At 40.9% G+C, this 20,981-nt stretch overlaps 1 protein-coding gene across 2 annotated transcripts in view; it reads left to right on the forward strand.

Moving 5' to 3' along the window:
• The window catches only part of CALCR (calcitonin receptor), a 170,188-nt gene that overhangs the window by 121,484 nt on the left and 27,723 nt on the right, over positions 1-20,981 (forward strand). For both annotated transcript variants that reach the window (XM_074892318.1, XM_074892326.1), the window contains exons 6-7: positions 3,847-3,938; positions 10,502-10,628. In XM_074892318.1, coding sequence (XP_074748419.1) covers positions 3,847-3,938; positions 10,502-10,628 — 219 coding nt within the window. The remainder of the gene's footprint in view (positions 1-3,846; positions 3,939-10,501; positions 10,629-20,981) is intronic.

Here is a 20,981-nt window from a genome sequence, read left to right on the forward strand (position 1 = left end):
TTACAAAATGATCCTTTAGAATTTCAATTTCAATTTTGCTTTCTGTAACAAATATCTTCCAAGCTGCTGATGTCTCCTCTGCAGGGCTACAAATATTAACGTGAGTTAAAATTATTTTTCTTAAGCAAAGAATATCACCCTGTACTCACTCCCTTTGAAAAGAAATATTTATGAAGGTACCATTAATCCTGAAAATCCTACAAGCCTGAACACATTTAACTTTAAGAGTTTGATTGAAGTCATTGAGACTATTTACAATAACGAATTAAGCATTTGCATCAGTATTTCCAAAATCAAGTTGCTAAGCTGAAAAAGGAGAAATAAACATAAAAGCAGCAAAAGAAACAGAGAGAAATCTGAGAAAAGCTTAAAAAAAATAAGTTAGGGAAACTCATGAAAATAAACATATTTCTCAAATGTGAGTGGAGCTCCAGGAAAATCTGATTACAGATTGTGACAGAATAATTTGTGACTATTTGGAATTGTGGAAGGAAAAGAGTCAAAAAGTTATTTGATTTGGGATTTGTGTTGGAGGATCTTTTTTTATGCAGACAAAAAACAGTATGTGGTTATATTTAGTAATGATCCAGACCAAAGGGCCTTGGAAAAGTCAGCTGGACTAGGCAGGAGGTGAATTCTAAAAGTTTTTGCAGCATGAGGAACCATCATGGTAAAATAGAGCTCACCTATGTGACAAAGAGGGAATAATAGTAACAATCTGAACTCACAGAGGCATTAAATGGAAGCATCATAAAAATACAATTTTTCCAGATGTTGGCGCATGTAGGGAGGCAAAAAATGTAGTTCTGTTACCTATTATCCATGCCTTCCAGAAGAACAATTTTGAACATCATTCAAGCAAAGTGCAGATAGAACACAAAGGAAAATTATACATACATCGAGATTCTTCTGAAACAAAAAGTAATGGAAAATACAGAAAGAATCTATCTTTACAGAAATGCCAAGTTAGATTATGCCCTTTAATCTAAGTCTTTGAAAACAGGAGTGTACTTCATTTGTAGACTGCTTCCATGTACCTATGGATAATATAATTATCTAAGTAGGAGGTATTCCTATTAGAGAATTCTCTTTCCTCAATTCAGGACTTCTAAGGGGGAAAAAAAGGACTTTTAAGTGTTTCTTTTAAAAGTTTTCGAAGCCCCGGATCTGTATATGCTAAAAATTTGGTGAGTCAGGTGTTAGAAGTTCTGTATGTCAGAAGGAACATGACAGATAGCCATTTCAAGGAGTGCAGAAATTAATAAAAATGTTCATTATTTGTTTGAAGTTAACTGGAAATAACCAATATGCTATAGTTTTGAAACAGATCACTGAAAAAAAACATTGCATCCAGTTCTTAAAAATGCAGTGGTAGATCATATGCTTTGTTAGCTAACGGTTCGGTCCATTCTGATCTTTGTTGTTATATTTGGAAAGCTTTTTATGCAGTTATTTACAGTAAGTAAGTAAGTTTACATGGAGTAATCACAAATGCTGTTGCTGAATCCCAGATATACAGTTAAACTGATTTAGCAGTTGTATGCTGAAAGGTAGATTGTTTTAATAACTAAGAGTCCTTTGGGGTGCACATATACTTACATGTAGCTATCTGGAAGTCTTTCCTACTTCTACCTGTTTCAGGGTAAGGGCTGTATACAGGATAGGCAAAAAACCAACATATATTTGAAAAGTTCATCTGTAAATTAAATTCAGGCTTAAAAATTATATCTAATGCCATGAAAAACCATAGCAACTGCTTAGTATGGAGTGGAAGAAATGGCACATGCACACATGTAAAAGCCTCTCCCACTACTCTGTGTTCAGCAAGTTTTCCTGTTTTCTCTGCACCCTGGTCCTCCCTCTCTGGCATTGCTGGTGCTCTCAGAATAAGCGTTTGCGCTCACTAGCAATCTTGTGGTTAGTCTTTGTGAAGGAAAACTTGCAGTTAATATGCATATATTTCCATAACATGGTGAGTGATATTTACGCTCAGATCATGTCTGTTCTACATGGTCAGGATGGTGTAAATATGACTTTGGTTTAAATCTGAATCAGGCTACCACCACTTAGGTTAGTGAAAGCAGGAGCTGATTCCAAAGTTGTAAAATGACTGAAGAACAAACTAGATAAGATGTGCACCTTTGCTTTGTTTTCTGAATTTCATACTGATTTTCAAATGAAAGTTTAAAATTACTTGGAAACACCAAAAAAATGTGAGTGTCAAAACTTAGGGCTAGAAAACACAGTTAATCTAATCGTTGAAAACAAGGAAAATTGCTCATGCATAACAAAAGAAAAATTAATTAAGAGGAGCTGAAAAGGAAATAAACTAAGCAGAGAAACTAAGGCCTGCTACCTAGTCTTTTTTTCAGGACAGGCTGATACTATGTTAGTGCTTTCAGAAAAGAAGGCAATGGTGAAGCCTGGCATGCCGTTTAGCCTCCTGCAGTTTTCTGACAGCTGGGTGATGCTTAAGAGCTTGGCTGAGACCAAAGTATGACATTTAAATATCGCAGCAGTCTGCAGCCCAGGTGCTGTCCTGCAATTTTGTTTCACTATTGGCATACAAAATATGGATAGGCCTATCTTAGATTTCACTGATACTAGTCAAAGTGAAAGCCCAGTTACCTGTTTGTGCATACTGGCTTCACAGCACTGAAAGACCATCTAGTTGCCCAGTAGCAAGGTTCACACCAGTGTGAACCAGAACTTGTCTCAGGGTGTGCTGTTCTAGTGTGGTAGGAGTTGAGGATAATTTTCATCTCATCTGCTGCTTTCATTACTCTGTAGGCCTTAATCATAAGCCCCCTCTGACTTCCCCTCTCCAAAGGGGAGAATCCCAGCATTTGTACCCACTTGTCACAACACAACTACTCTACCTCAGTTATTTTAGTTACCTTCTTTGCACCTTTCCTAGCTCTGCCATGTCCATAAGTTGTGGAGACAAGAAACACACATGCATTTAAGATGTGTGATGTAAATTTTAAACAGAGGCACAAGGAATTTCTACCCTCAGTGCCTTTCCCGATGATATCCAACATTTTGTTGATTTTTTGACTGTCTTTATACACTAAACCAATGATTCGAAGGACTGGCCAGAATGACTCCAAAATCTCCTTCCTGAGTTTAGTTTCCAGTTCTGAGTTCAGCATTGCATAGGCAGGGTTTAGATTGTTTGTCCATGGGTGTATCACCCCTTTTTTCTGCATTAAAGCTTATATGGCATCTTGTCTCCTCAGTTATGTGAGGCCCTTCTGGAGTCCCTCACTCTTATCTGGAAGACCTAAGTATCACCTGGAAACTTGGAGATTTCTCTGCATTAGGTCATTGATGAATATGTTGAACAAAAAGCCAGCCCTAATACCAGTCCCAAGGGCACCTAACCACTGACTCATCTCCAAAAGTGACCATTAAGCTTTTGCTCCCTGTTGTTTAAGCTGCTTTCAACCCATAAAAGCTTTCTACCAATCCTGCGGCAACCTATTTTCTTTAATATTTTTTTTGTGGGGAAACTTGTCATTGCCTTTTTGAAAATCTGAATGTATTATGTCTGCTGTGCTCTCCTAGAGCTCAGGAAAGTTAGTGACGCATAGTGTTAGCAGGGATCTCACCAGTCACTTCAGTGCAGCAGAAACAGATCAACTCATGTAAGAAACACTTATCTCATCTCTAGACCATGAGTCATGCTATTTAATAGATTGTTGGTATTAAAAGTATATTGAAAAAGAACCTTTGAAAGAAAAGAAATACAAAATGGGAGGTTGATTTTGTAGATTCTTCCTCAATGAGAAAAACTGAGTGCCAGCAAATGGTTCATGCTTGCCTTTTCTTTTTGTTGAATTGCAGATGGCGTTCATACTTTATTATATGGCGATCGTTGGCCATGCTTTGTCTATAACATCCCTGTTGATTTCCTTGGCAATTTTCTTCTATTTCAAGTAAGTGTTTCTTACACTCTCTCTTCTTTCCCTGAGGGATCTCAAGTGGTAACCAAAGAAAAGCTTGGAAGGGAACATGGCAGTGAGAAACAGTTCTTCTGAGTGTCTTTTTATATAATCCTGGTAAAAAAGTCTCAGCACAGGGTCCTCTCACCAATGGGACATCTCCCAGTCATGTGTAGCAAAGATCATTCTGTTAAATTTATCAAGACTGGTGTAAAAGCACAGCCCATAGGGAAATGGTGTAACGGGGGATGCAGTAAGGCCGTACATTTACCAGTTGCCTTGAAGGGTACATCCAGCCCCTGGCAGGAGCAGTGACTGCACAGAGCAGTGGCTTGGAGCCCCCAGCTTCTGAAGAACAGGAATACCTTCATCCGACGCTGAAGGACTGAGCTATTGACTTGAGTAGCTGCTTACAGGACTCAGCACTGAGAGTGAATCTGACGCTAGTATGTAGCCTGTCATCATCATTACAAGGAAAAACAGTGATGTGCTATATCAGAACCTTAAAGGAGACTAAATTGATATTCACTGAAAGGATTGAAACTACTGTATGGCAACTTAACTAGAGCATTTAAATCTTGCCCTTCAGTGAATCTGTCTGCACAGTATTTATTATAATGTGTCTGCAGGAGCAGAGGGAGCTCAGATTTGCTGTCAGACATGTAGTCGCAGCTTCAGTCACAATCAGTAATGAAGGGCTGTCTGGGAACAGACTTCATTTTTCAGCTCAGGGAAATGGTTAGCACTAGAAGACATCAAAGGCACTGGGGAAAATATTCGAGAATAAACAATGAACAAGATCCTGAGCCATTGTACATCTAGAGCTATGATGATTTGCATAAGCTATATTCTTCTAGCTCTTAAGCAATCTTTTTAAGATATTTCACTTTTGTAACATTACGATAAACTGCAAACTTCCCAGACTGATAGCACACTCAGAAATCAGGATTGTAATGTTCATTCACAGATACTTTGATGAAAAAGAATGATACATCCAGTATAATGACACAAATGGGATGGTGTCTTACTGATTTCAGCAAAGGTGCATCATATAGCCAGACCATCAGTTCATGACCAGAGACGGGGAAATGCTCACCATCAGTAGAGTGTATCTGGAGATGACTGTAAGGTAATCTAAAAGGCCAGGTAAAGTTTTCCAGCTTTACCTGGATAAGGGTTTTCAAGGATACAAAGGAGTATTACCCATAGAAAAATGAAAGCCAAAACCAAGACCTCAGATCTCTCAAATTTAACAAATACATCAAATGCATTTTTTTTCAGATCTTAGTGATCAAAATAGTAAATGTGAATTATGAGCAGGTGTTAAATTAATATCTTCCCACTCGTGTCAAATCATAAATATATATATATATATCTCTTTTTTTTCAAAAAGACCAGGATTCATTCTCCATAGAACCTTTATTTTCCAAAGCAGTTTTTCACACTGAAATTTCCAAGTCTGAAAAGGGAAAAATTGGTCATTTTTTCTATTCCTTTATCTTGCAATCTTCTCTTAAAGGGTATTTCTGTAAACATTCAGCTGTTCCTTCTTGTCACCTCTAAGGCCAATTGTAATGAAGTACACCCAGTGCATTTTCTATCATGACCATTTAGTTTTAAACATTTACTATGGCCCTTTTAGTACAGACTATATATGTGTCTAAACTAACGGGCATTTGTTAAGTGTCTTGGAATTGGTAGATTTAATGTTCTGCAGCATAAGTGAAAAACTTCAATGCAGTGTGACAATCTTTAAATGGGGGATTGCAAGATACCACCCACTTCATTATCTGAGTTTCTCAAATGTGTTTTTTTGGCCACAGATACACATACGAAGATTTGTAGAATCCATCAGCACATAGCACACAAAATTCCAGGTTACACATGCATAGTAATTGCATACATTTGGGGATAAAAAGAACCCCCTGCTGAACCCCCACCTCTAGTTCACAAGGGATGGTTGCCTTGCTTTAAAAACCTGCAGTGAAAGGTGCTCCACAAAACCCCAGATACCTTGTGCCAGTACTTAAATCAGTTCTAGCTTCAGAGTATTATTTAACCTAAATCTTACATGAGGCACCTTAGCCTATTTTTGGTCCCAGTTTTGCTCTATATGTGCTACATATCTATGGATATGTTCAGGTTGTGTGCCTTCTAATAATATTTTTCTTAGTAACATTATGCAGAGCTTCTCCCTGGTTACTACATCTGCTGCTGGTCACTGGAAAGGTACACCATGGACGAGGGTGTCATATAGGCTGGAAAAGGGTATGCTTAGTAAATTGACAGGCCAGAAGAAGCTGGCATAAATCTTAGGGCTATACAATTAGGTATCTGTGCCTCAACTGTCAGACAGGAAGAGTAGTAAAAGAACAAGCCCCCAGCATCACTACCACCAAGAGTGAGTCTAGGAACCATAGGAAAAATAAATGATCGGACTTTTCATAAACGATGAGAGGCTGTAAGATTACAAGCTCAAAATACGTGGATCCAAAATACAGGTTGCATTCTGCTGATTTCCAGAGAGGCAGTTTGATGAGTGACTGTGATAACATGCAGGAGTCAGATACAGAGATGGCTACAAACTCGGCCCAATGAGCTGATGAATTCCCTTCCCATCTAAGTAAAGATAAAGAGCACAAAGTCACAGCCACAGTAATGCTTTGAGAAAACTGGGAAGAGCACAATTTAATCTGATTTGGAATCCTATACCCCGGCTTCCGAGTTCTTTGGGACAGTAAAGACAGGATGTGGTTAATTTGGCTACCCAAAATGGACCAGAAAAGCGATTCCTTGCTGCAGGTGAGGCAGGGTCATCCTGTTTGACTCACTCCTAGCTCTGAGTCACAGACAACACACGACCCTGACCAGCCCCAAGCTGCGCTGAAAGACTCATCTTTTCAGCAGCCTTCCTCCTCTCTCCTCCTCCACCTCTCCTTCCCCTTCCACGGCTAATCCATGACACAAAGGTCACAGGAAGAAGTGGAGAAAGGAATTAAAACAAGTACTGCAAAATGAGAGGACAAAGAGGAAATCAAACTACAATCATAAGAAAGTGAGAATAAAGCCGTATGGGAGCAGGGCTGATGTTACCTTCAGTTGTTTTCTATCATCTGGCTATGACAGCAGTAGATTATTTGGCCTTCAATAGAAGGCAAGCTGTCAATCAGACAGTCAATCAGATAGCAAGAGATGGTTTTGGGACTGTACAATAGCTTTTGACTGTAGAGGCAGCCACAAACAGCTTGCAGAGGTTGCTGCTTCCCCCATATAAGTCTTTCCTGGCAGAGATTTATTTTCCTTTTAGTTTTGGGTATCATATTCATAATGATCTGGCATCACAGATGTTGCAGTACTTTCGGAAGGGAATACTGAACCAGTAGTGATGAGCATCACTTAGCAATACTAATGCATAACAGGAAACAGAGTATTCATAAAATAGAGTGTCTAACAGTTACATGCATCATCACATTATTGCAATATTTTTATAATTGCAAACTGAGACCCCATTGTGTTATATGATAAAACACAAATGAAAAAAGGGACTCCTAGCTCCAAATCACTTCCAATTGAATTATTAAAACAAAGACATTTGTATAAAAACAGATGAGGAGTACAGTAAGTCTGTATTTGCCAGAATAATAGATGGTGTGTTGTGAATGCACCTGCAGTCTAATTGTTGCCAAGGCTTTTAAATGGAGTTGAAGAAAGACAATGGGTGGAAGAATAATCTATGGTAGTTTATTGGGCGTTTTCCCAAGAGGTAAGAGAGATCATGGTAGAAAGCATGAAAATAATTTGAAAACTACAAAAGTGGGTAGGAGATGGAAAATAAGTGGCTGGGGATGACATTCTCTGTATTCATGAATGAGAAGAAATGACAGATTCACAACACAGATCTATGGAGAAAATAATGCTAAAAGCTCTTGAAAGTCAAAATATTCTCGATGCATTAGAGAAGAGGAGATAGGAACTCAAAAGTAAGGGTGTCTCTGTGAGTAGATAGGAGAACCTATCTATGTCAAAGGAAATGTAGGAGACAGAATAAATGTGAAACACAGAGGAACCACAAGAAACATAGGACTCTGAAACTCTGACACAATTGGTAGAGACATAGTGACACAAAAATTCACAAGTTTTAGACACAGATAACTGGCTTAGCGATGCCTTCTTGCATACCGATTAATGAAGCAGAGTATGGAACATTCAAAAGATGGGTCAGGGCGACAAAGAGCCTTCAAAAACACCACGAAGGAATGATTAGGAAATCAGGAAGAGGGCCAGAAAGAGGTCAGAGAAGGAGAGGATTACAAATGATTGTGAAAATCAGCAGAGAGAATGAATCAAATAAAGGGTTTTGTTTTGCCAAAATGTTCTCCTCTCAGTGTGGACCAAGTCAGGCAGGTGCTGATGCCATTTTGATGGCAAACGCTGAAGATGAAATTAAAAAGTGAGTGTATGGAAATATACACTTAATGATCCAGATCGGTCTTTAACATGAAATCTGGATTCAGGGAAAAAAGGTGAGGAATACTGAGAGGAAAGGAAGAGAGCAATGCAGGAGTAAAACTAAGAGGAAGGTAGACAGGAAAGGGAACTTGAACAGCAGATGAAGGCAACATGCAGTGAAGAACAGTCCAATTTAAGAGGAGTAAGACTGGCAAAATTCAAGAGGAGCAGTGAGGAAGGACAGGATTGGGAGTGGAGGAACATGTACCTGGCAGAGATTATCACAAAACAAAACACTGTGTACTGGTAGCCATGTAGAGAGGCAGCTGGAGAGACAAGGGTCTTCATTTCTGTGGCCAGGAGCTGAAGAGAATGCTCTAAGTAATAGGCATCACACCAATCCTGTTCCCAGGACTGTAAGAGAAAGCAGAGGGTGATGGGCACTCCCAAGAAAAGTGGTATCAGTAGCATAGGTGAAGTACAGTGATGGAGAATGGGGAGAAAGAAAGACTCAGGACTAGATAAATACCACCAGAGCTTAAGAGCAGAAAAGGAACATTAGACTAGGTTTGTGATGGGGGCAAATACAGGTTGAGTACACAAGCACAAGAACACAGTGTAGCAAATATAGCTCCAAAGCACAGTCTGTTTTGCCCAATATCCTGTTCTACTGTGGATCAAACTGAAAGTGTGCCTTGCCCCATACCTGGTGCTCAACAGTTGCCAATAGCTGATCCTAAAGGAAGAATATAAAATCAGAGCAAGTGCAAAGAGATACTTACATTCCTAGCCCCCAGGACCCGCATCTCATGGACATCCTGAACCAAAGAAGGTGTCCTGGTAAATAAGGAGGTCAACAAAAGTGATGAACACTGCAAGATGACGATGGCTATAACCAGAAAGATGACCTCAAGCTAAAGGAATAATTCCATCCAATGACTCAGAAAATAGATGTAAGGAGAACTAAAGTGGCAGGTGACCAAGGAGCTAAAAAGGGAAAATAAATAACTAAATAAAGCAAAATAAGCAGAAAACGGTTCAGTTGGTTAGATTAGCTCTCTGTTTTTAAAGAAAGTGCATTCTGTGTTGACCTCCACATGTAGAGCATCGGAAAGTCACAGACTCTGCTCCCTTCCAGACTATAGAAGACTCCTAGTACCAAGGGGGAAGCTTACCTCAGTGAAACAGCAATACTTGCTCTTCTTAGCTGTTTTTTACCTACAGGTTTTGCCTACTTGCTCTCAGAGATCACTGAATACAGACATCACAGCATTATCTAACAACTCCATGACTGCTTTTCTGCAATCACCTCCTGCCAGCCCCAGGCTGTGCTCTGGTGCATGGAGCACTGGGGGGTGTTGTTCTCTGCACCAGGGGTAGCCAAGGAGGTGGCAAGAGGATTTGGGCATGAATTAGAAAGGGGAGACGGTTCAAGTCTGAAACTGCAGTCATGATTTGGTTTCACAAGAGTTCTGCAAACCTTTTTTGTGAAATCTGCTACCCACAATAGCGGAAATCCTACCCTCCCCACAATCAGTTATTCATAAAAGATTGTTACTTCTTCTGAGCAGGAAAACAACCTCTTCTGGTTTGGCATCTCAGCTGGACTTAGAAACATGCAGGATACCAGCCCAAATCCCCCTGTAATTTAAGGAGATTCCTGCCCAAAGTTCCCATCCTGTCTCACCATTAATTCCTAAAGTAGCAAATACTTTTCATTGAATATTTGAGAAATTGACTGTTCAGGGAAGAGTTACTTATAAAGCAGTATTTCTGATGTTCATTACTTGTATCATGCGCATCTAATAATTCTCAGGGTTCTGCTTCACTGTTTAATATCTCAATTACCATGAAATAAAGAAAAGCATCAAGGGTTGAGAATGTTGCCGGATGGCTCTTTACAACATGGTCTAAAAAGCATGTGGTGCTAAACAGGTGTAAAAACAAAACCAAAAATTTGTCAGAGGTTATGGCTGCAATGCAAGGCATGTATTTTCCAATTACGCCTTGCCAAAAGGCATTCTTGAGAGACTGTTGCCAGAAAGAGCTTGTTAAAGTGACATCAGAAGAAAAATACTAATTTACAACGTGTGTTACATATTTTTCAGGAGCCTCAGCTGTCAAAGGATAACACTGCATAAGAATTTGTTTTTTTCTTATGTGCTGAACTCCGTGTTTACAATTGCCCACCTCATTGCTGTTGTGCCTAACCCAGGCCTTGTAAAAAGGGATCCTGTAAGTACTGCATGACTCCTCTCCATCTTAACACCCAAGTAAAATTACTATGGCCATGCCAAAACCAGACATTCCTATTCACCAGTTAATGATAGCCATCTGGCATGCATGGAGGGTGCAGATTCTGAGAATTTCACTCAACCTTGCTCAGATCTTTCACCAAGCAATAAAAATCTTTGAATCTGGTACAAGGAGAAACCTCAGACTTGCTCCAGCCAGCCCGTCCATACAAACACGTGTCAGATCCCCACTGCTCTCATGTCAGATCCCCCCCTCTCTCAGCACTACCTACCTGACATTTCCCAACAAAACCCCTGAAGGGACAGATGCCCTTGGAGGCCACCTGTCCTTTCTCACAAGCACATGTGCTGGAGAAGGGCAGGGATGGAGAGAGATATGGCTTTTTTCAAAATACCCCCCCAAAATATCTGTTTGCTGCATTTTTTTTCTTGGGAGGTGGTACATCGAAGCAATAGCTTGCTTCACTGCTCTTAGATAGTGATACAAATTGTCCCAGCCCCTCAGCTGATAAATATGTACGGCAGATCTCAGTCACCTAGCTCTGATCTTGCTGTCTAACAGAGCAATCGCATTGTGCTCACTGTCATTAAAGCAGCCCCGGCTGATGTGAAATTAATGCAAGCCTGGGAATCTCTCAAGTTATGTCACAACACTGATCAGCTTGTCTTCTAATGAGATCATTCAATTATGGTTCAACCATTTATCCGCTTCTAATTTTGTGAAAGCAATTAAACGTTAGCACCTGATATTATCTGATCACGTGTGTGTCTCAAATGTGTTCTGGTTAAATAAGCTAATTAAAGCTTACTGGTTAAGTAAGGTAATTAAAGCAGGAAATATATAGACTAAAGAAAACATCACCAGTCCCAGGGACCATCTGGAGATTAAAAAATAGAAGAGCAGAAGGATAATTAAAAAATCACACATTTTGTTTTTCGTTACTGCATAGCATCATATGTACGTAGCCTGTGCAAGAGGTGCAATGAAAATACATTTGATATTTGAAGATAAAAAGCTGGCAGATGATATCAGGCACCTATATTGAAGTAAGATCATTACCTCAGGGTTAAGAATTGTATTTCCTGACAGCAGAAGTAAATTATCTGAAGTGCTTTAAACTAAAAGTTGAGGCTGTAGCGAGGACTCTTATGCTCTAAGATTTCATTAAAAAACTCTATCTAGTGCCTTTGGGCTGGATCTTTGTTTGGAGTGACCCCAGTAAAGTCAATGACAAAGCTCTCAGAGGTTTCGGTAGAGCAACGTAGCCACAGGACGGGTACTTGCATGCTGAGCATCACCCCAAGAAAATCCCAACCTCCATTGCTACGTCAGCAGACAGTATAGAAATGACGTAAGTGGTTACCGTTGGAGGCCATGGAGCCCCAGAACAATGCATAGGTTCATGTATGCAGTCAGCTTTCAGGTCTCCAGATGGAATACAAAAAGGACCCTTAGTGCTGAATACAGTCATGGAGGTTGCCATGGTATATCAGAGAGTAAGGACCCAGCACCCATTCAGGCATGCTCTAATCTCTCTGTCCAGTCCCAGCTCTCTGCCATACAGCTTATTTATGCCTTAATGTGTTAATCTGTACCCCCTCTTACATGGGTACAGCAGCAGAGCTGGTAAGGGATAACCCAAAGCAATCTGTGTTTTATTGTAAGCACCATGATTTCATTTTCTCAGCATGGTCAGGTTAGGCATGGGCTGGGCTTAGCCTGGAACAGTCATTTCCACTGGCAGTATCTGTAACTTGCTCAGCTCTTGGACAATGGGTGATAGGTTGGAGCCTGTTCTTGCCTCCTTGTGTAGATGTAGATATACTTTAAAGATCCTGAGCTAGTTTACCACTCTATCTGGTGGTGCAGCATGTACTCTGTCTCTGATGGGAGCACCTAGTCCCTTCCCAAGCATTTCGCTAAAGTTGCTATTGCTGTGGGCATGAGGTGGGATGGCAAGGGGCACTTGGTTTATCTGTACTGACCAAAACCCATCTCCTGGCAAGAAGTGACCCTTCAGGAGAAACCACTAAGCTGCTTCCCTCTCAGCATTATTAGTGAGGCCAAGAAAAAGCGTGGAGAGTTACAAAAGTTGGTGTCCACTAGCATTACAGTCTTTAAAGCAAGACCATGGTAGTAGTAATATTAAAAAACCTAGCATCCTCATGGACACTAGAACACTACATATAATATCACCATTGACAAATTCAAGTGAAAACCATGACTGCCCAAGTGTATTATTCCTCCCTATCACAGTAAAACAGTAGAAATGAAATGTGCAGCTGTGTGGGCAGATGAGTTTATAAAGGGTGGTTACTGTGATTTATGGAGTTACGTTATTTGTGACTTCCCATATACTCAAAGGAATAAAGAGGGAATGAGAGCCAAGAAAAGAAAGGAGACTCAAACATTTCAGGAACGGTGTTAATTTCAGGACTTTTTACCATTTAAAAGTTACCTTCTCATCTCTCGTTGCTTTCAGTTCCTTCTGATGTAGCCTGACAGAGCCTGGGGATTTTTAAAACATATTTTTCTCAAATGAGAGGCTCTAGCTGATACCAGTGAAGATAACTGGCAAAACTGCTGCCCCATGTCACTTGCGTTTGCCTCAGTAGTCCCAGCAGTCCCCATGGTGCAGCCATCCCTGGAAGCAGCAAAGGTTCAGCTCCACAAAGGAGAAGGGCACTTTGATCCTCTGAGTTATTTCATGTATTATGCTGGGGTAGAGCTTCAGGAGGCTTCATTCCTGTTAAATTAATTTGATTCTGTTTTAATGTAACTATTTCCATTAATGTAACTAAGTCTTTCATCTTAGTACATCTGTTCCTCCATCCTGCTTCCACTAGATTACTTACAGAGGACTCTGCAGCCAGCAAAGAGATGACTCAAAGCTATTCTAGAGCATTGTCTAGATGCAAAAGTAATCAAAGACCAAACTTCTAACAGAGAATTACTGGCCAATGCTTAGTGGTCATGTCTCCTGAGTCTTCTAGTGTATCTTCTATGCTGGGTCAGTGTTTTTGTGAAAGCTGTCACTACCTTGCCTAGGAGCCCTTTGTCTAATGAAGGGTCCAACTGGCCATTTAAAACATTGTCCTTCTGGGGCTGCCTCAGGTACAGGAATGAGGCTTGGTGAGGCCAAGCCCAGTGTATAACTGTGAATTTACAAATTGTGCAAATTTTGTGCATTTGGAGATTATATTTGTGCATTGACTTCGCTAGGACAAACTGGCTCCACAAGGTTGGCCTGGAGAGGATCAAATGCATTACTTGCTTTTGTGTAAGTCAAAGAGGGCCAAAGTCAGTCTCCATTTACACCCATGCCAAGCATTGTTGAAGTCAAAGGTTTTCCACCAGTTTTTGAACACCGTGTTCAGTGATGAAATTATGGTATTTTTTTGCTCATCTCCAGAGTAAAACAGGGAGCAAAAGTGCCTGTGGTGAGCAAGTGAACCAAACCATTGAATTCATCATTAGACTTTGCAGGTCCTCCAGAATAATTTTTGACATTACAAATAAATCCACAAATCCCATTAGTTTTCCTTTAGCTGGGCAGGTACATGAAGACAAGCTCACATCTCCTATCCCTCCCATTTGCCCTCTGACAGCTACCTGTCTTGCCATTAGCTTTCACCACTAAAACAGAGAAAAAGAGCAGGTGTTTGAGTGGCACAAGTTCTTTCCTGACATAGCAATTGCTATGCCAGGACGGGAGAGTCACAGACTACCTTTTAAAACATGAACCAGTGTAGTCACTAACATCCTTCTAAGATTCATTTAACTTTTTCTTTTTTGAAATACAAAAAGGATGACACCGGTAATTGGGAAATTGATAGAAAGAGAGGGAGAACAGGAAGGCTTGGCTTTAATGCTCAGGTTTAGAGAGAAGCTGTCCCAGGAGCATTTTTGAATTGGACTACAAAGCACCATATCACGTTTCTGAGGTTCATAGCTGCAATGACTGAGCCTGAGAGGTGCAAGCAAGCACAGTCCCTGATGTGCATGTGTCGACATGGGAGTTACCTCAGGAGGTGACAGGGAAAGGAAATTGCTGCTCCATCTGCCTATGTTCTTATCCACAAAACAGAACTGGTGCATGGAGAGGACAGTCGCTCCTGCTGCCATTGCATTTCTTTAATATCAGCAAAATTGCACTTCTTGGGGTATAATTTTTTGCATCCTAACAGCATTTGCTGTCTAGACTCCCCTTCACCATTCCTGTCCAGCCCTGCTAAGCCTCAAAGACTAGGCAAATGGAACAGTACTGTGCAGGACACACAGGGACGGGATCTCCTGCTCTCCATCTCTGTTACTGAGGCACAGCCGGCACGGGAACACCGGCAGTGACCTATGCCTGTGAGCAAAGGGCAGTGTGACCTTCCTCACTTCCATGAGGCAGAGAATGCCTGTGACTTCGGTTTAGGAACATGGCATTCACCTTCAAGAGGATGAGTTTGTTTTATGCTGGTGAATCATTTGCAAATTAAGTTTCTGCCGGCAGTAAGCTCATGGGCAGTGCCAGGGCTGTGCTGCACCAGTGTTACCCTCACTGAAATCACTGGGTTGCACTGGCATAACACTGCAGTAATTCAGATGTAAATTGGAATCTCTTCTTCCATCCTAGGAAATATCAAGTCTTCCCCCTCCCACAAGGTTCCATAAGATTAATGTAGACTAAGGGACATTGTGAATTCAGAACCAGTCATATTCAAAGAATTCTCACAAATTTTCAGGCTCAAATAATATCTGCATTCATTTTAAGACAGATCTGCCAGGGTCTAAATGGCATGAAACAGAGCAGTAATTCCCATCATTTTTCCCAAGGTCTTTATATTCTTGTTTATATTCTCAAAACTCTCAGAGTGATGGAGGAGACAAAGCACCATGTAATCCTGGTGGTGTCAGATTCACTGATCTGATGTGGCATGCCATGCCCAGAATATGAAGTATGGATGATTAAAGGACATTCACAGCATTCATAAATGACACTTCTGTGAGGAGTATTTGTGGTTTATGTGAACAACTGAATCTGGGCTGCAAAGAAGTCAGTCAGTCACCAACTCTGAGAAAGATCTGAGCTTTCTCAACAACATTATTATGCTTGTTTTCTCAAAGGGAAGGCACCGTCAAATTAACAGCTGCCATTAGGAGGAGAAAAAAGACGTTTATGAGTCTAAGAATAAGTATTTATTTTGGGACAGATGTCTTCATCTTACTTTCCTCAGGAATTATTCTGCCCACATTTCAGTTGCTTAGTCTTCTTTTAAAGCTGTATCTATTAGTAGGCTCAGGTTTCTCAAAACTGTTACAACATCACAAAGGGAGGGATGATAGCTTCTACATAGACCAGACCTAAGGTATTTCATGTCAAAATAACCCAGACTCTATCAGATCCTGTGACTAGTATTTCATCAGCATGATCCCTACATGGCAGGCTCTTATTTAGGAGGCAGAGTGCCATTTTCTCCAGAAATGTGATTCCAGAAAGGACTTTGTACTGCAAAATGCATTGTTGTCCCACCCGAAGCTGAAGGCATCAGGTCCTGGGGCTTGTTCCCAGGTTTTCAGACTGCATCTTTTCTACTCAGGTGAGGAAGACCTGCACTCTCAGCCACAGCAAGAATGGAAGCCGAATATCCAGCACACAGGCCAAACTGCAGATTTAAATGTCTCTGTGAAAAGTCTGATTTAACCTGTCATTCTGCCTAATCATTGTGCACCTGCACCTTCTCTGAACCCTAAAGTTCTGCCATTGTGGCAGCGAGAAATGAGCACTCCCAGGGCAGTTGTTTTCGAAATCAGCAAAACCTCAGCATCCCTGGTCTTGCTGTCATCGACTGCAATTCTCCTGTCTGGCCACAGTGGTCGTTTGCAGCCACTGTGTTTTTATATGAGCTTGTCATAGCAAAGCACATGTACAACATGCAAAATGAGTGAATCGCCTCCGGATTTGCTGAAATTCATGCTATGCCTTCAGAACTGCTGCTCAAGAAAGGTGTACCTATTTTACCCTCAGAACTGATCTGTAACGGTCCCTGAAAGGCTGTTAGTCTTTCCTGGTGTGGAGTTGTTCTTGACTGATTTCTGACACTAATTCAATTCTCCATGTTTTACTGAGGCTTTTTATTATTTTTCCCTTTGGTTTTCCTCAAGACATGGGAGAGGTTTGTAACTACAAAGTGAAGATGACCTAAAAATGTAGGGTGGCACCTGGGTGACCATAAATTTCTATCAATTTCACTGTCTCCTATGCATCTGAAAGACTGAAAGGTGAATAGATGATATGTCATTAGCCCCTAAAAATGCAGGCATGGAAAAATGTCAAGTAGCAACTTCTTCTTAAATGTCAGATCAACAAAGGCAAATGCTAACAGTTGCCTTTTTGATAGATTCTGTGCTACTCTGTACAGACATGGCATCCCCTAATGAACTGTTCCCGCACTTTCCACAAAAGGCCTTCCACATGAACAGCACATTTAAGCAACTTAGGTTTAGATTTGTCTCTGGGAATATAAAGCAATTATGTTTAGAAACTTTGATGTTGTAAAAGCAGCTACTAATTTGAGATAATTCAAATTAAACTAAAGGTTCCTCTCCAAGTTTTCTTTAGCATGTGTCTTTAAAAGGATCTACCTAAAATGTGAGAAATTTGAGTGTGAATTGATCAGAAAGTAGATTTTTCAAAATCTCTTAACAGATGGACATTTCCAAAAGGAATTACCCTCAGAAGGAAAGTATCATAATGTTTCTGAATCACAATATTCTCCCTGATACCATTCTGCCACAGCTACTTTCCTCACTGGTATTTATTTGTCTGAGTAAATGGCAGTGCTACCAGTGCAGGCAGCTGTGTCTGAGTCCAGGAGACCATTCTCCTTACTCACACCTGACTAAAACACGTCAAGTGAATTAAATGCAGAGTGCTCATTCCTCTCCAGTGACTGCTTCAGTCTACACATCTATACCATGAAGTCAGACATCCAGGTTAGGTGAGATGAATTCCATCTGTGCTATTTCACTGCCCTTCAGTGACTGCTGTGCAGACCTGCAGACTGCCCATTTTCAGTCATGACCCAGTCACCCTGCTCCTCTTGAAGGTATTTAAGAGGAAACAGAAGTAGCCTGAAAAAAAAAAAATAAATGAAAGGGCATCAAAGTGGTGGAGGAGAGGTGCCTGGAATAACTGAAATTTACCCCATTTCATTGGGGATTACCTCCTGCAGCTGGGAGAAGATGGCAGCAGAGCTTGTGAGCACTCTGACTCCATTTCCAGTCCAAATGAACAGAAGGTCACGTAGTTCCCGTACTATTTTTTTTAGACTACCCTGACTGCCCTTGTTTTCTCCTCCTTAGGGTTGCCTTCCTGAAAAGCTGCCTCCCTCTGGCAACCCCAGCTCAGAAACCAAGCTCAATGGGGGTGACAAGGCTGCATTCTGCTCTGTCTTGCACTCTGTGTGACGCTTGCCACAGTGCAGCCTGTAGGCAAGGAGTGGGTGGCTGCTGCAGGCTGGCAGTGCTGGATGTGCCATGGGAACCCATGGGAGCTCAGCCCGGCACGGTGCTCTGCAGAGTTCCAAGCTGCAGCCCTGGGGGAGCCACCACTATGGCAGCCAGGATTCAAGGATGTGTGGATGTAGCCATATTAATTCCTGTCCAGAATGCCTAATTCTGGGCTGGCTGCTTCACTATAGCATAGACATGGGCACAGATGCTGTTAAAAATATCCCCTGTTGTTTAATTTCACATTTTGCTTTTTTGTAACACAAAACCTAGGATCCCTCTGAGCAACTGTGTGCATTTCGTTCTGTAAATGGTTTAAAAGTTTATTAAAACATTAATCTTAGCCTGAGACCCTGTGTGCCAGGTTTCTGACTGGAACACAATTTAATGGATGACTCATAGCAGATACATTGTATAATGGTATGACATTCTGATAGCCAGTGATTTAGAGCTACAATATTTAGCACTGTCTTGCTTTGGAAAGTCCTTTTATTGCTTATTTGTGTAACGTATAGATACTTGGAATTTAAGAATATTTTCATAGAATACTGTTCTAATAGCCATTAAAAAACCCCAAGAAATATGTAAGTCAGATCGGTAATCAAGCTTCAAGCCACTCGTTTAAAATGCTAAGTTAAAAATGGCTGAGAATATATTGTATTGCCTTCAAACTGAATTTGAATAAATCATGTCTGGCCTCCATAGCAAGCAGTAAAAACTCTCCCCGAGGAGGGTCCTTCACTGCTGTGCACTGGGGAGGTTCACAGAGGTGAAGACAAATCAGACTAATAAGGCCAAATATGTTTATTTCCCTTTAAACAAAGAAGTGCACAGCTGTAATGATGGCCTGTACAACTGTCTTGGTTTAATCAATAACCTTGGTTGGCCTATTAACAATTTATTTGAAATGTCAGTTGAGAGCATTTCAATGGATACCAAGAATTTGAAAAGAGAAGTTTCATTATGCACACCAAGAGGCTATCCCACCCTCACTTTCCACAGGGCAGGCTATCTGGAGTTGGCAAAGACTGGTGTAAAACACACCTCCTAACTTGCCAACCTGAGTCCCTTCACCCAGGAAAGCATCACAGGAATGAGGACACACAGGAATCTGTACAACTTTTCTATACCAAAACTGAGTCAGTCCTTTTACTCTGACTTAATTACTAGGAAGACCTGCTCAAAAACAGTTAGCAACTTATTTCACATTACATTTTGTTAATATTGTTGAAGATAGTATTCTGGGGCTTATGTAGGCTGTATGTTTTGGTTTGATTTGCCCTAATAGGTGGTGATAGTACTTAATACTGCAGCTTTCTGTTGTAAGGTATTAACTGATAACCAAGGAGAGCCTTAACAGGGAAATGACAAGTACATGTGATGAGAGGCTTCTGGATTAGCCGAGGAGAGTGGCATGCTGACTACATCACTGCGCAATTGCAGGGTCCTGCGTAGGCAGATGGATTTTTGGAACTCCTTTCACAGGACCAGAATATTAACAGTATTTATAATATGCCAATATATCCTGCAAAACATCATGAACACTAGTGCTAGCTCCTTCTTGTAGAGGAACAACAAATTATTTCTTCTCTGTGAAATGATTCCAGCATCCTTTTGAAGTGCTTTTGTTACATATTGCAGCCGAGGCCTTCACGAGAGTTACATGACTCTTAGCAAGATTTGTGAGAGAAGAGAATATGACTGACTGTATTCCTATTGACCCTTTTTGCCCCTGAGTAGTTAGCCAGAATTTAAGGCCTTTGCAGGTTGCTTCCATGAGGAAGGAAAATTAACAATAAAGATCTTTTTCTCAGCTGCTCTCCTGCAAACCTGTAAAGAACTTTCCTCAGCTTTTGTGTTCATCAGGGCAGTGAGAACAAGTAGCAGGAGGCAGTCTCCTTGCTTGCAAATCAAGCTTCTTGCCAGGCTGCATTCTGCCAAAATAGAGTTCATTCTTGGCCATCCTCCCAGAGCCACGAAGGAACTGCTTTCTTAGGTGGTTACCTGGCTTTGGGGACTTTCCTGGTAACTGTATGACACTTTCCCTTGCTACGTAGCCACCAACCGGTGCAGTGCAGTGCTGTCTCCAGGCTCTTGAAAAGAGGAGCATTTGTTTATTCCTTTGTTCAGGAGACAGGCACACCAGCCTGAGCAACAGTTACTGGGCTGCACTAGAAAGGCCCAGCTATTTCCTCTCAGCCTGCCCTGCTCATGAATTAAAATCCACTAGCTTCAGTCACCTGCACACCCATAGACTGAGAGCTCATGACATTTTACTCTTCTTCATAGTGTGAAGGTGCTATCATAGTCCTTTGAGACTGTGCTTCATACTGTACAAGGCACAACAAAGACAGAGCCTCTGCCTTGAAGAACTTGCAACAAAACATATTTGACCTAGCAGAAGACAAAACCCCTAAACAAGTTTTTTATCTCAAAGTTAACAATCAGTCAGTTATCAAGCATGGGAGTGGTGGAAGATTTGCTTCTGTATCATCTTGCAGTTTCATTTTACTTGTTTCTGTAAGAATAAACACTTCATAAAACTTACTAGTTCTGCAATTTTCCCAGCTAAGATTAATGTACACTGAGATGTTAGTTACATTTGTTATGTTTTATTTGTACCATGCATGAATCCAGTTCTCATCAGTAACAGGTTCTTCTCTTTTACCTGCTCTGACCTAAGAAAAACACTCTTTTTATTGCCTATATCGGCATCACTTAGCCGCAGATGAAATGTGCTGCATTTGTTAGCTCATCCAAAACAAAGACTGATTTTTTCTGTAGTTTGATTAATATGAATTTAACATAATTCATCTCAATGCATTGTTGTGC

The sequence above is a fragment of the Strix uralensis genome, chromosome 1, assembly GCF_047716275.1.
Source record: "Strix uralensis isolate ZFMK-TIS-50842 chromosome 1, bStrUra1, whole genome shotgun sequence".
In the NCBI taxonomy this organism is placed as follows: Eukaryota; Metazoa; Chordata; class Aves; order Strigiformes; family Strigidae; genus Strix; species Strix uralensis.